This window comes from Diabrotica virgifera, chromosome 7 (genome assembly GCF_917563875.1).
Source record: "Diabrotica virgifera virgifera chromosome 7, PGI_DIABVI_V3a".
Lineage (NCBI taxonomy): Eukaryota > Metazoa > Arthropoda > Insecta > Coleoptera > Chrysomelidae > Diabrotica > Diabrotica virgifera.
In genome coordinates this window covers 253,895,537-253,911,807 of record NC_065449.1, presented here as the reverse complement: position 1 = coordinate 253,911,807, position 16,271 = coordinate 253,895,537, and the positions used below count along the sequence as shown (strand labels likewise).

The window sequence follows — 16,271 nt, the reverse complement described above, 5'->3', positions numbered from 1 at the left end:
GTTTTTCGGGTTCAAAAATTCCAATTTTTCGATTTTTTGAAAGTTCAACCTCGTTTATCTCGAAAACTATGCATCCTACGAAAAAATTTGTAGGAACATTTTTTGGTTAAAATGGCCCAAAAAATACAAAAAAATGTTTTGTTTTGCGAGAAATCGCTGTTATGTGATTCCTCAACTTCTTGGTTTATAACAATCTTATCGACATCCGGATCAACTGTTACCCAAAAAATTCGTGTTCTACAGGTCAAAATACATAAAAAAAACTTGGGTAAGTCCATCTGAATACAGGAGGCCGTTGTACCCCCCCTGGCGACAGGACTATATTGGTTATTATGCATAAATACAGACTTGTTATGCTATTGAGCATATCAATAGTACCTTTATTTTGATATTTTATGACCTTCTGTAATTAGGTACAACATTATGACTTGAAAAAATGTTAATACTACATAGTTTGAACTAATGTTCAAATTAAAATGTGGACAGTCGTTGGTGCCTAATTATGGAATAGTGGATTAAGTGTGCTTCGAATAATTATGCAAGGGAAGATAGCAGGAAAAAGATCCATAGGAAGAAGACGAAACTCCTGGCTAAGGAATCTACGGGAATGGTATAGCTGTAGCAACAACGAATTGTTTCGGTCAGCAGTTTCGAAAATACGTATAACCCTGATGATCGCCAACCTTCGGAACTAAGATGGCACTTGAAGAAGAAGGATTAAGTGTAAGTCGGCTCATTATGATTGTGGTGGTCCAGAGTTTCATACATGGATCTGTGATGTCTGCAAGTGAATTAAGCTACTTCTTTCATTTTTCACAATTTACTTATTTAAATTTATTTGATCTCAGATGTTTATGTCAATTTTTGTTATTGATATGTTGGTTTGTGCCTATTGGGACCGTGCAAGTTCGGCAAAGCGACCTCTATTTCTACGCTCTGTACTTTTATTCGCACTTTTAATTATATTGGCCAATTATATTAGTCTTGGTTGCTGGATAATTATCAAGACCATAGTCCAAAAAAATAATAAGAAGAAAAAATAAGATGCAGGTTATGTTTAGTAAACGTAAACAATTGTATGTAGTAAATAAAATCAGTTATTAAAATGCAGTACTGCAAGCAAAATACAATTAATTAAATTTAACTTTATATAATAATTGCATATCATATCAATATTGTGGAGCAATATATAATTTTTCTGCGTCAATGACAGAAGGTATGAAATATACGTCAATTTGACAATTTCAATTGACAATATGAATTATTTAAGATAGATGCAATATTTCTCCGCGACTCGCGCACGGTCGTTTCTCGTTTCCCTTTCCAAGTACTTGCACACCGCGAATATTCCATATAAGGGTACCTATTCCATGTTTGGTTACTCATTTGGGATTTTGTTTTTTTTTTGTTCGATTTTTTTTTTGTTAATTAATATATTTAATAGAAGGCTTTTAATATTACTACATAAAAATGTATCACTGATGTGTCATAACATTAAATTGTTTTCATTTCTCTAAAGGTATTATTTTATATCCCCAAAACAAAATGGTATTTTATAATTGGCGACTTTCCTCACAAAGGTTGAACCTTGCAAAATGGACACAAGTCCGGTTTTATTTTTTTCTGGTATATCAAGAGGCCCTTATTATAAGACTAACTTTTTCTGAAAAAATTTCGCCCCGGAACCCCCCTTTTCACCCCTTTAAAGGGGGTAATTTGTGGTTTTTGCAGAACGTAGCCCTTCCTGTACCTTTTACAAAAAATTTCTTTTATAGAAATATAAAGAGGACTATATTCTCTACGATTTATTTTCCGACAGCATCTGTCTATCATCCACCGTTTAGCAAGGGTGGCGCCCCAAAGTTGATAAGTTTTTAAAAAAGATGTCTTTAAAAAAAATATATTTTTCCCTAACTGTAACGGAACTTAAGAAGAAATCCTGCGGCAATGATTTACAATTAATTGATTGATTTTTTGGTATAGGTTTCACTTAAGGGTATTTGCCGTTTTTTTAATTACAGGGTGTTACATTTTAAAAAACCCCTTTTTATACCATGTGAACCGTTTATGCTAGAGTTAAAGACTTTTAGAGATTACCCATGTTCTGGTGCTATTTACAAATTTGTATAATGCACCCCCAGTTTGTCCCCGGAACCACCCCTAAAAAAAGAAGAATTAATAAATAAAGTGATTTTCTTGGAATCCTTCACACCCAATGCCCTTTATTAATATGCTTCATATATCATTTTGTGCACGTTATTATTACCCATGCATTAACACCAAAAGCGATTTCCTAGTGCAACCCCTGTAGCCAAAAAAAAAATAAATAAAATGGGGGGTTGAAATTTTTTTTTGTTTTTTGCTTTTTGATCCATATGAGCATATGCTTCATCAATAGTGCTTTTCAAAAATATATATGGTTATTGCAACATCCCTGCAGAAACCACCCCTATCCTTGAAAATATACTGCAGAAATTACCCGTATCCCTTGGCGAGCATGTTTTTACGATTTTCTCATTACCTATGTATTCTTTTTAAACAAAACTTATACAAGGTTAAAGACCACTATTTACTCTAAAAATTAGGTCCCATTCATTTTTTTTTTCGTATAAGCAACCGTTACGGAACAGCGACGCCGTAAACCTCATAATATGCTTTTGGCGGGCTCCAGTTTTTGTTTTTTTTTTCGTCATCTGTTCGTTTTACTGATAAAGTACTTATGTAAAATAAAACAACACAGTGTAACCTACAATTATGACCTATGCAAATTTTACAATCTTTGCGCCCCAAAGCCACAGTGGTGGCCCAAAATAAATTTTTGCATATTTTCGCCACCTACACGCATTTTATTGCATTAATGCTACCTTAATAGCACAATATTTACCCTTAAGTGGTCGCTAAGCAGTGGCGGATCCAGGGAGGGATGAAGGGGTGATCACCTCCCCCCCTCTCAAACCAAGTGATATTATATTCAAAGATTATAAAAATATTCATTTATTTTTATAGAAATTTAGCCAATTGGCACCCCCCTCTTAACGATGCTGGATCAGCCACTGTCGCTTAAGCATAAAAAGTACGCCATTCTTATAAAAATAATAATATAATATAAGTATTTCGACTAAATTTCTATAAAAATAAATGAATATTTTTGTAATCTTTGAATATAATATCACTTGGTTTGAGAGGGGGGGAGGTGATCACCCCTTCATCCCTCCCTGGATCCTCCACTGCTTAGCGACCACTTAAGGGTAAATATTGTGCTATTAAGGTAGCATTAATGCAATAAAATGCGTGTAGGTGGCGAAAATATGCAAAAATTTATTTTGGGCCACCACTGTGGCTTTGGTGCGCAAAGATTGTAAAATTTGCATAGGTCATAATTGTAGGTTACACTGTGTTGTTTTATTTTACATAAGTACTTTATCAGTAAAACGAACAGATGACGAAAAAAAAAACAAAAACTGGAGCCCGCCAAAAGCATATTATGAGGTTTACGGCGTCGCTGTTCCGTAACGGTTGCTTATACGAAATAAAATGAATGGGACCTAATTTTTAGAGTAAATAGTGGTCTTTAACCTTGTATAAGTTTTGTTTAAAAAGAATACATAGGTAATGAGAAAATCGTAAAAACATGCTCGCCAAGGGATACGGGTAATTTCTGCAGTATATTTTCAAGGATAGGGGTGGTTTCTGCAGGGATGTTGCAATAACCATATATATTTTTGAAAAGCACTATTGATGAAGCATATGCTCATATGGATCAAAAAGCAAAAAACAAAAAAAAATTTCAACCCCCCATTTTATTTATTTTTTTTTTTTTGGCTACAGGGGTTGCACTAGGAAATCGCTTTTGGTGTTAGTGCATGGGTAATAATAACGTGCACAAAATGATATATGAAGCATATTAATAAAGGGCATTGGGTGTGAAGGATTCCAAGAAAATCACTTTATTTATTAATTCTTCTTTTTTTTGGGGTGGTTACGGGGAAAAAATGGTGGTGCATTATACACATTTGTAAATAGCACCAGTACATGGGTAATCGCTGAAAGTCTTTTTACTCTAGCGTAAACGGTTCAGATGGTATAAAAAGGGGTTTTTTAAAATGTAACACCCTGTAATTAAAAAAAGGGCAATTACCCTTAAGTGAAACCTATATGAAAAAATCAATCAATTATTTGTGAATCATTGCCGCAGGATTTCTTCTTAATTTCCATTACAGTTAGGGCAAAACATATATTTTTTAAAAACATCTTTTTTAAAAACTTGTCAACTTTGGGGCGCCACCCTTGCTAAACGGTGGATGATAGACAGATGCTGTCGGGAAATGAATCGTAGATAATATAGTCCTCTTTATATTTCTATAAAAGAAATTTTTTGTAAATGGTACAGGAAGGGCTACGTTCCGCAAAAACCACAAATTACCCCCTTTAAAGGGGTGAGAAGGGGGGTTCCGGGGCGAAATTTTTTCAGAAAAAGTTAGTCTTATAATAAGCACCCCTTGATATATCAGAAAAAAAATAAAACCAAACTTGTGTCCATTTTGCAAGGTTCAACCTTTGTTTCCTACACTACTACTTAATACGCTATTTTATGGAACTTTAAAAACTATTGTAACTGAATAAAATACGTATTATTCTAATTTTAATAGTTTTTGACTTAAACCCGAAAATGCTGTAGGACAAATTTTAAACGTCGTCGTTTTCTCGAAACTTTGCTTTTTTGACTTATGACACTCTTTGAGCGGAGGTGCGATATGTAGGTGTTTACTTTTTTTCGTCACTCAGTATAATAATTATAGATTCGACGATTAATTTACACTTCCGTAAAAAAATATATAGGTATCATTGCCTATTTCTGGTCACTACAGCAGTTAGTTCAAGAGTAGGTTTTTCCTCTTTGCTTATCGTAACACTTGTTTTTGGCTTATCCTTCCTTATGGTACAATGTACACTAAGGTATGTTCCGATAATACCGCTTCTGGTTTTGTGAATAATGTTTTAATGGAAGGTGAATGTAATAAAAATATAATTAACATTCAATTAGGATTGAATGTAATATTCTAACTATACCTATAACTATATAAATATAATGCTTGAAATCCCATCGATAATAGCGAGAATTTCCTACCAGAATCAGTCAACAATGTCCAGAGATTAGACCGGTAGCCGGTATTAACCATTAACGTATATTCAAACCAGCATCCGGTTGTAAAGTACGATATTCGCGTAGTAAAAACGTTTTTTTCTCACCCGAATTACATGCTTCTACCAAGCTATTTAAATAGATTCGTCTTGCCATTACTACCACTTTTATTTTGCTATTATTAGCACCCGGCAAAACCTCTTCACACGGTTTCAGTCAAAAACAAAAATACAATCTCGAAACGTTTGTGTGTAAGAAACAATCGATTATTTTATTGTTACGTGTTTATAGTTAATAGTATTAAAAAAATTGTAGTTAGTTGGTGGTAATATGGAATCAGAAACAGAGTGTGTGTGGACAGGATTGCATCGAAAGTTACATAAAACGAAGTCTTCTGAGTTTAAAAATGAAAGGTAAGCTTTAGTAACTCATTGTTTTTGAAGATTAGGAACCTGTTGTATTAATTTTTTTATACAGCTTCTATGTACTGAATTTTTTGATAAAAATAATGAATCAACACCTCTTTTTGACTCTTTCAGTTCTTTTTCCAGTGCTAATTATCTTTCATCTTGTTCATAAGATTGTCTCTTACAGTTCTTTCTTCAGTGCTATAGTTTATTATCTTGTTTCTGCATGTTACCTAAAATCTCTTTACTCTCTCTACTACCTTCCCTTCTTATCGAAATTTAAGCGCTCTTCCATGCTTAGCCAAAAGTGAAAGATGGATGGATCAGCGAATCCTCTTCTGTTTTATTCCTTCGAAATTGCCTCTGCAAGTCTTTTGCATTCCTCTCTATTTCTTGCTCTCAGTTTATTCGCTCTCCACCTAAGACCAATTCTTCCATGATCTGTTGTAATAATTCTTCTCCGACTTGTATCCGTTCTCTCCCTCCTCTTCTGCCTGGTTAGTATTCGAGTGCCAGTCTGGTTATATTATTTTAGTCTTTCCTTAGTCTGTGTCCAACCCATTTCCATCTCCTTCTTTTAATTGTGATTGTTATTTTATCTTGGATTGTTCTTCTTCATAGTTCTGCGTTTGTTATTTTATCAAGCCAGTATATTTTTAGGACTTTTCTCAACGATTTATTTATAAGGGTTGTAATTTTTTTGTAGTTGTGTCTTTCTGTGTCCAAGATTTTGCGTCATATAATGTACTCGTAATATAGTTGTTATATATTTTGCTTTTGGTTAATGCTCTTCATTTTCTTGTAAGATCATTGTAATTTATTTTAGTGTTAAGATTTCTTTTAAGGTCATATTATTCCGTTGTGTTTTTGGTCTGAACGTAGTTGAATATTTTTTATCTGTGTTTTTTCTGTTGAAGTTCATTTTCTATTCTACCTTTTCTACAAGTTTCAATTTTACATATATTTTAGTCAGCTATTTAAATAGATTCGTCTTGCCATTACTACCACTTTTATTCTATCATTAGCACCCGACAAAATCTCTTCACACGGTTTCAGTCAAAAAACGAAAATAAGATCTTAAAACGTTTGTGTGTAAGAAACAATCGATTCTTTTATTGTTGCGTGTTTATAGTTATAGTAGAAAAATTATTGTTAGTTGGTGGTAATATGGAATCAGAAACAGAGTGTGTGTGGACGGGCTTGCATCGAAAGTTCCATAAACAGAAGTCTTGTGAGTTTACAAATGAGAGGTAAGTCGTTGTTTTTGAAGATTAGGGATCTCTTATATTAAAACAATTGTATAAAAATTCTATACACATGTGTACTGAATATTTGATAAACATAATGACTCAACATCCCTTTTTGTCTCTTCTAATTCTTTATTCAGTGCTAATTTTCTTTTATCTTGTTCATAAGTTTGTCTCTTGCAGTTTTTTGTTCAGTGTTATGGTCTATTATCTTATTTCTGCTTGTTACTTAAGATCTCTTTACTCTCTCTACTGCCTTCTCGAGTATTGAAAGCTCTTGAATTTTTTACCCAAAAGTGAAAGACAGCTGATTGACTGCTGGATCAGCGCATCCCCTTCTACTTTATTCCTTCGAAATTTTCTCTACAGGTCCTTTCCATTCCTTTCTATTTATTGCTCTCTGTTTAATCTCTGTCTATCTCAAACCTTATTCTTTCATGATCCCTTACTACAGTTCTTCTCCATATTTTATTCGGTCTTCCTTTTCTTCTTCTTTTGTCTGGTTGGTATTCAAGTGCAGTCTGGTTATATTATTGTGGTCTTTCTATTTCTATCCTGGCCCTTATTTCTGTTGTTTGATCATTATTTCCTGAAACCCAGGTTCCTACTTATTTGTATTTATGAACCCTTTTTATCAGTACATCTCCCAAATGCATATTTGTTTGTATATTTATTTTCTTTATTATTACCATATATTTAGTATTTCTTATATTCATTTTTAGTCCATATGTTTCACATAAGCTGCTTCTCTTGTTTAGTGTTAGTTAGAATTGTTCAGCAAAGCTTGCTATAATCACGGTATCCTCTGCATGTCTTATGTTGTTAACAGTTCTTTCGTTAATTATTATTCTTTCACTTTCAGATATGTAATAATGCTTCTTCAAAAACAAGTCCCTTTTTCTGTGTTTTTTTTCTTAAGAATTTGGACTAATTTTTTTGGACTCAAATCATTTTTCTAAATTAACGTAACAAACATGCACATCCACATTCATATCCATGCATCTTTGAGCTACCGTAAAAGCAAATAATGCAGATCTGGTTCCTCTGGTTCTGGTTCCATGGGGGGTCGTGCCCCCCCCCCCTAGCTTTTCGGGTGCTGTAAACTATATATGGTTATCCAAAGTATACAAAATATAATGTGCAACATCTTCACGTCTGGCGCCCCCTGAAAATTTTTATATGGGCGCCCGTGTCTGAACCCAAACTGATTCAACTATTCCGTCTTCTCGTTTTTTATTTATACGACCATGTATTATTTTCCAGATTAATTTGACAAAATGACTTGGTAATGATATTGCTCTGTATTCACTGCAGTCTTTAGCGTTTGTATTTTTAGGGATGGCGCAAAAGTTGGAGAGTAACCATTTTTTCGGTATATGTCCTGTTTTTATATTGTCTTAAACAAGTCTACTATAATGTTTAAGGTCTCATTATTTATACATTTTAAGCTTTCAATTGTGATTTGATCTGGAACTGCTTCTTCTTCTTCTTCATAATATCTTCAATGTATTCATAATAAACCTAGAATGAATACAAACAAAAAATGCTATGGTTTGTATTGGTTTTGAAAAACGTTTGGTTGAATCAGAAATGTAGAACACATTAAATGAAAGCTAAAGGATCTCGCAATAAGTACATGTTCAAAATATAGAAAAACAAAATATGTAAATATGACGACAGTGTCTGCGAAACTGACTTGAGCTTCAACTATTTATTTTTCAGCAATTATCATCCTTGCTTATAGCGCTAGTCATGCTATAAAATTTTGCATGATGTTTTCAAATCCACTAGAAAAAAGATTTTTAATTTTAAATTGAAGAAAAATGTACACAACATCGTCATAAATTAAAAACAAATTCAATACATACGCCATATGTTTAAACACGCTATCATTTTTTGTCTGATAAAGATATAGTATTATTCACTGTATCTTTAATATTACCATGGTACCATTTAATTAACTAAGTCGGTTCAAATAGTTTCCATTGTGGAATAGACTCTAGAAAATTGCATATGTAGTCAGTGTTGTTCTGGGGTGCAATTGTGTGTTGGTGATAGCTTGCGTGTTCATATTGTGATATAGTGCCTTCAACATGTGGAATAATCTCTACAGAAAATTTCAGAAACAAAGATGGAAAGATTTTAGAAACTACAGGTCTGTAATTATCTCGTAAGACATTAAAAGCACATGCTAATATAGAATAAGCATCATTTTATTTTCAGTACTACAAATACATTTAGATTCTTATTCTTTTGCTATCAGTTTCTTGTGTTTCTGTGTGTTTCTTTCTGTTTATTTTACTTTCTTTGTATCTCCTCTTATTTTTTGCCATAAAAGCGAATTCAGGGACCCTATCACTTGTCTTCCTTCTACTATCTGGTTAAGAGACCTATATTGAGAGACTGAGCAAGCGATGGAACGATAATGTGGATGCAGACGCAAGAAATCTCCTTGGCAGTCGATCGTGAAGAAGAATGGAGCTACAAACTGTAGCCAAGATGGCTAGGGCTCAAATTGGGCTGTAGAGCTATAGGTTGGATGGATGGAATTCTTGTGCTTTTGAAATCCTTTTTTCTATTACTTGGTTTATGCTAAAAATATAGTTTATATATACCATACAGTTGATGCTGTTAGCGTGCTGTTTTTGGTGATTCTTGTGTAATTATTAGGGTCTTCTTTCTTGTTTACCAATGTTATCCATTATTCTTTCGACGTCCAAACTCGCCATTTATGTATTTGTACAATACCAAAGTGATTATTTTTATTAATTTGGTGGATCCATTTTCATAAGGTCTGCAGTTAATCCTTCAGTACCAGGAGCAAGACCAATTTTTGACAAGGTTGTTGCTTTTTTAACCTTTCCTTCATTTGTCGTAATCGGCGTTCCCAAAACCTGATAAGGTTACTTTTCCTGGTAGAGTACTACATTCTGGTTTTATCGTGTCGTTTATCACCATTTCATCCGTTTTATTTGTTCTCTTTTATAAACCTGCAGGATTTTTTCGTCCTTTACTATGTGTCCAGTTCTTGGTATGTTTTTGGTTTTTGGATTTTATTATTTCTATTGTAACACTAATAAGTGCTTTTTTATTATGAACTTATCATCGGTATAATATCTTCAATAGTTTTTATTAATAGATACAATATTTGACTTGTTTCAGCACTGTGTCACGTTCTTGATTTATTAGTATAATATCATCTTTTTTTTGGTAATTTGTTACGTAGTTGTGTCTAAACAATGGTTAAAGTAATATTATTTATCTAAAAATATACTATTTAAAAATCACTTTACAGAATTACAAAATTAGCGCAACTAAATTACAGACTAAACAACCTAATGGTGTTAACAAGACAAACAACTGACTGACTGTTACGTTCATGGAAAAAATATTTAATGCTGTAAATGACGTTTGCCTACAAGCAGTTATTTGTTCTACATGGTTACCAAGTAAATGAGATAAAATCTTAATAATTAGTAAGAAATACCTATAATGATTTACTCGAAATTTTATTACTATTGTAAAAATTTGGGAAAATGTTTTTCTCACAAATTTAGTACAGTACCTACAAAAGTCTTTAAAAACATTAGTAATTCGAAATGTCTTATTCATTTCATTCCAATAACCTCCTTGTCTATCGCCCATACGGCTATATATGTCCTCCCTATCTCCAATTTAGTCTGACAATCCTTTCAGTGACAAATTTGTCAACAAGCTTTGGCACAAAGCTTGTTTTCTCATAAACTTTGTTGGATTTCGTTTGATTTCATTATATTAGCTTTGTTGAATTTAGGGAGAAGTACAAGTAGTATGATAGAATTAATTCAAAAAATGACATAACCCAGACATCCAAAGTGAAAGATATCCTCCAACACCAAATTGTTCCATATGGTCCATATAATGTTCAGAAAAAAGTCACACTTTTTTGAGCGCCGGGTTTGGGTGGGAGAGGGGGAAGAAGTCGGTAAATTCGTAGTTTTTTACGTTTTTCGTCAATATTTCTAAAACTATGAGGTTTAGCATGAACAACCTTCTATACAAAAATTTTCTACATTCAATTTGAAATAAAAAAGGTTGTATACATAATCCTTCTAAAATGAACTGTTCCAAAGTTACGGAGGTAGTATAGTATAATTGGTCCAAAAAAAGGCCTAACCCAGACATCCAAAGTAAAAGTTTACCTCCAACACCAAATTGTTCTATATGGTCCACATATTGTTCAGTAAAAAGTTACACCATTGAGCGTCCGGTTTGGGGGGGAGATGGAGGAGAAGTCGGTAAATTAGTAGTTTCTTTACGTTTTTCGTCAATATTTCTAAAACTATGCTTTAGCGTAAACAATGTTCTATACAAAAACGTTCTACATAAAATTTAAAACAAAAATGGTCCATCCATAATTGTTATAAAATCAACGGTTCCAGAGTTACGGAGGGTGAAATGTGGAGGTTTTCGATACTTTTTATATTTTTTGGGCAATTGATGATGATTTTAGGTAGTGAGGTTGACGTTTCTTCAAGGGCTTATCACTAACATACCATTGGCATCTGAAATAGCAAATCCCGTTAAAGAAAATTTCTTTCAATCAGTAAAAATACTATAAATTGCCCAAAAAATATAGAAAGTATCGAAAACCTCCACTTTCACCCTCCGTAACTCTGGAATCGTTGATTTTATAACAATTATGTATAGGATCTTTTTTGTTTTTAATTTTATGCAGGACATTTTTGTATAGAACATTGTTTACGCTAATAAATTATTTTTTAGAAATATTGACGAAAAACTTAAAAAAAAACTACTAATTTACCGATTTCTCTCCCATCTCCCCCCAACCCGGACGCTCAAAATGGTGTAACTTTTACTGAACAATATCTGGACCATATAGAACAATTTGGTGTTGGAGGAAAACTTTTACTTTTAACGTCTGGGTTAGGCCTTTTGGACCAATTATACTATATGTACTACTTCCGTAACTTTGGAACCGTTCATTTTAGAAGGATTATGCATAGAGCCTTTTTTGTTTCAAATTTAATGTAGAACATCTTTGTATAGAAGTGTGTTCATGCTAAACCGCATAGTTTTAGAAATATTGACGAAAAACTTAAAAAACAACGAATTTACCGATTTCTCCCCTCCCCCCCTCCCCCCTACAAACCCGGCACTTTTTTCTGAACATTATGTGGACCATATAGAACAATTTGGTGTTGGAGGATAACTTTCACTTTGGATGTCTGGGTTTGGATCTAGTTATACCTAGTACTCCAATTCAGTCGAATCCGGGACAAGGCTGAAAAAAATACCTGAAATCCGGGACTTTTCAATGAAAATCGGGCCATTTTTTTCAGAAGACGATAATTAAAATACAGAAATAAAAGAAGTTCACCGTGTTAGTTTTCATAGAACTATAATACCACGATATAAAATGCATGCGTTTTGGATGTGATATTAGTATTACACTCTAGAAATTGTCCACTTTTTTTCATCCCACCAATTCAATTTGATGTGAATTCTTAGAAGAATAACGTATTCAAAATTTCAAAATAGAATTTTACCAAAACGTTGAAAATTCGGTTGGCCCGGAAGCCTTGTCCGGGACTGCGGGACACGACTTCGTAATTCGGGCCATGTCCCGGATTTTTCGGGCTAGTTGGTCACACTAGTTATACCATACTAAAGTACAAACGTAGATGTTAGCAAGTCTTGTGGAATTTTGCAAGTTTTATTTATATTTTTAAACATTTTTGCAGGAAGTTATAAGTTTTCTTCTATAAAAGCTTTAGAATTTCACTGTGAATGTTATAGGGAAGAGAAGCTTTAACTGTTTTCATATTTTTTAATGCGTATTTTATTTCTTATGTGAATGGGCAAATTATTATCAATATTTAAACGTATGCAAACACTGAACCATGAACAAACAGAAACACAACATTAACTTACTAAACCCAAACAGGTATATTATCTATTAATTTATCCTTTATAAAACGTTGCACGATCTACAATAATACATAAACGAAATATGCAAATGTATATTTATTACGCTCTGTAGAAAACACTTCCATGAAAATCAAAACTGCTTTATTATAACAATAATAATTAGAAAAAACATATTCTTAAATGTTACAAAAAATATTATTACAAGCAAGTAGAAGTTGTATCTTAACTTTAATTAATTGTTGTTGGTAATTCAAGGATTCTTCTTTTTATTTCATAATCAAAATACCCACTGAATGTACTTGATAAATGCGTTGAACTGTTGAAAAAATCTACATTGTTAGACAGACATCTTCAATTTTATGCAATATGTCCAACTATAAGATAATAACTTGTTTGTTTTTTATATAATTTGTTGAAGTTATGTTGTAATCAATATTGAATGGTAAGAAAGAAACTATATTTACTTCTTCTTAATTACGATATAGAATAAGAGAACATCTTGGAGATTATATATTAAAAGTTTCAAAATAAGTCGTTGTTGTCCGTTTCCAATTTATACACTTTCCAGGATTTGCTTCTTCTTCTTCTGTAAGTGCCATTTCTGAATTTGGCAATCATCATAGCTACTATTAATAACTTGCACTTCGATAAGAAAAACACAATCTGATGGTTTGAAATACACTTTCATCATTCGACAACAGTGTTTCGATACATGAATTTTTTTAAATATTGAAACAGATGGAAGTCGCTATGGGCCGAATCTGGTGAATAGGGTGGATGCTCCAACAATTCGATCTTTAGTTAATGGGTTTTAGCCATTTTCAAAATGCTCATATGATACGGTACATTTTCATGACGAAAAAGTATTGTTGTCTTCTGCAAATCGGGTCGTTTTTCTCGATTTTTTTTCTTTAGCTGGCCTACAAGTTTACAATAATAATTAACATTTATTTTTTACTAGTAATGCACAAACAAAATTCCTTTCGCATCCCATAAAGCTGATGCTAACACCTTCTTGGCCGATTTGTGGACACGAACTTGTTTTGAAGTCGAAGAACACAACTCTTTAACCTTTTGATTTGATTCAAGATAGAACCAACTGTCATCCATAGTGATAGATCAATGCACAAAATCCAGTTTATCCCTTTGAAAACGGTCTATTTGTGGCTGAGAAAGTCGCATTCGAATATGATTTTGTTCCATTGTTAGCGAATGCCACACCCATTGTGAACAGAGCTTTCTGAAACCAAACACGTCAAAATATTGCTTATATTGTCCAATGAGATAATTTTTGTACTATATTTCTTGAACCGGCCTCACTTAGTACCCTTTCAGACTAAGCCACTGGTGTCTGACACCAGTGTCTTAGTCTGAAAGGGTACTTAGAGTTGACCTTATCGGACACCTGAAAGTAGACAGCAAATTGAAGTGTCCGAAACCTTTGCGTCGTCCTTTGGCTTAATAAAATAGATTCTGAGAAAATCTGAACTTTTTTCTTCCATCCCAATTGAAATAGACTCGCAGGTGCAACCCATTTAGCGCATATACAGGGTGTTTGGTAAAGAATGGGCCATAGCTTAACCTTAGATTTCTGAATTTAAAGTAGGTCGATTTAAGCTAACTTACCTTAGTACAAAAGTTGATAATAACCGAAATACAGGGTGTCAAAGTTAACCTTTTATTTTATTTATTTTTGAATATTTCCTGACAGGCGTGGGACAACAACAGGAAATTTGGTAAGTGGTGCTGGTAATGTACACCCTACTAAATTATGTTAAACAAACGTTTCTGGCTACTACCAGAGGCGTACGACGGGGGAACGTGAATGGTTGACCTTTCCCAAATTCTACGCCACTGGCGGAATTTCTATTTTAGTGCAATTTTTTGATTTTCCAATATTTTCTATGTAAATAACAAACTCTTCATTCGTAACGATAAAGCCATTAGTTTTTGAGATAATTGAAGCTAAAAACGAAGGAGCATAATACATTAATCAAAATAAATGTGCCTTTTCATTTTTAACTTCAAATATCTCGAAAACTAATGACTTTATCGTTGCGAAAGAAGAGTATATTATTTGCATAGAAAGTATTGGAGAATCTAATTATACTAAAATAGCACTTTCATCAGTGGCGTAGAATTTGGGAGGGGTCAACCATTCACTTTCCCCTGTCGTACGCCTCTGGTAGTAGCCATAAAGGATTATTTAACATAATTTATTAGGGTGTACAGTGCCTACACTTTCTGCCAAGTATGACACGGATATGTCAAATTATTTTAAAGTATTCTTTTTTTTAATAATTTATTCTTTATTTAAAACTTAAATAACTATGTGTGCCCGGTACTATAAAACTATTTGACATATTCTTAGGATACTTGGCAGAGAGTGTAGGTACTGTATACCCTACTAAATTATGGTAAATAATCGTTTCTGCTTAATACCAGAGGCGTAGGACAGGGGAAAGTTAATGGTTGACCCTTCTCAAATTCTGCGCCACTGATGAAACTACTATTTTAGCATAATTTTTATATTCTCGAAAATTTTCTATGCAAATAATATACTCTTCATTCGTAACGATAAAGTCATTAGTTTTTGAGATATTTGAAGTTAAAAATGAAAAGGCACAGTTATGTTGATTATTGTATTATGCTCCTTCGTTTTTAGCTTCAAATATCTCAAAAACTAATGGCTTTATCCTTACGAATGAAGAGTATGTTATTTACATAGAAAAAATTGGAAAATCAAAAAATTGCACTAAAATATAAATTCCGCCAGTGGCGTAGAATTTGGGAAAGGTCAACCATTCACGTTCCCCCGTCGTACGCCTCTGGTTGTAGCCAGAAACGTTTGTTTTAGTAGGGTGTACAGTACTAGCACCACTTACCAAATTTCGTGTTGTTATCCCATGCCTGTCAGGAAATATTCAAAAATAAACAAAATAAAAGTTTAACTTTGACACCCTGTATTTCGGTTATTATCAACTTTTGTACTAAGGTAAGTTAGCTTAAATCGACCTTTTTAACCTCAGGAATCTGCGGTTAAGCTATGGCCCATTCTTTACCAAACACCCTGTATATAACAGTTATATCCAGATCTTCAGATCTTCTACACTTTAGCTCGTATATAAAAGCATTTATACCACCCTCGTAGTTTTATCGAAAAGTATACCTATAAACTATGTTTTGTTTCCGTTAAACAACTTTCATTTATAATAATTATTTCGATATAAAATCTGCCGATACATAAATGAATACTATTGCATCAAAATCGTGCTATTATTACATTTTATTAATGTTGATTGCAAACAAAATCCATAAAACTAAATTATGTATGTTCCCTGTGCATGTGCATATTTAGAAATGAGATCATTTCATTGAAAAGTTTTCACAAAACGAGATCGAGAGTTACTGAATTTATATTTTTGAAGATATATTATGGCACTAGTTACCAAAAAAAAATCAATTTTATTTGATACGCAGAAAAATGCCTTCGATAAAACATTTTGTCTGAATATTCCTCAGTTAAGAACTTCTCACAAAATT

At 33.0% G+C, this 16,271-nt stretch overlaps 1 protein-coding gene across 7 annotated transcripts in view; it reads left to right on the top strand.

Annotated features, from left to right (window-relative positions):
• Nucleotides 1-16,271, top strand: part of LOC114330332 (protein unc-13 homolog 4B) — a 136,197-nt gene that overhangs the window by 42,947 nt on the left and 76,979 nt on the right. The window contains exon 1 of one of the 7 annotated variants that reach the window (XM_050656703.1): nucleotides 5,396-5,556. The exons of 5 other annotated variants lie outside the window; for them this stretch is intronic. In XM_050656703.1, coding sequence (XP_050512660.1) covers nucleotides 5,474-5,556 — 83 coding nt within the window. In that variant the 5' untranslated portion in view covers nucleotides 5,396-5,473. Of the gene's footprint in view, nucleotides 1-5,395; nucleotides 5,557-8,762; nucleotides 8,953-16,271 lie in introns of those variants that run through there. One more of the 7 variants, XM_050656707.1, reaches the window with a different exon arrangement.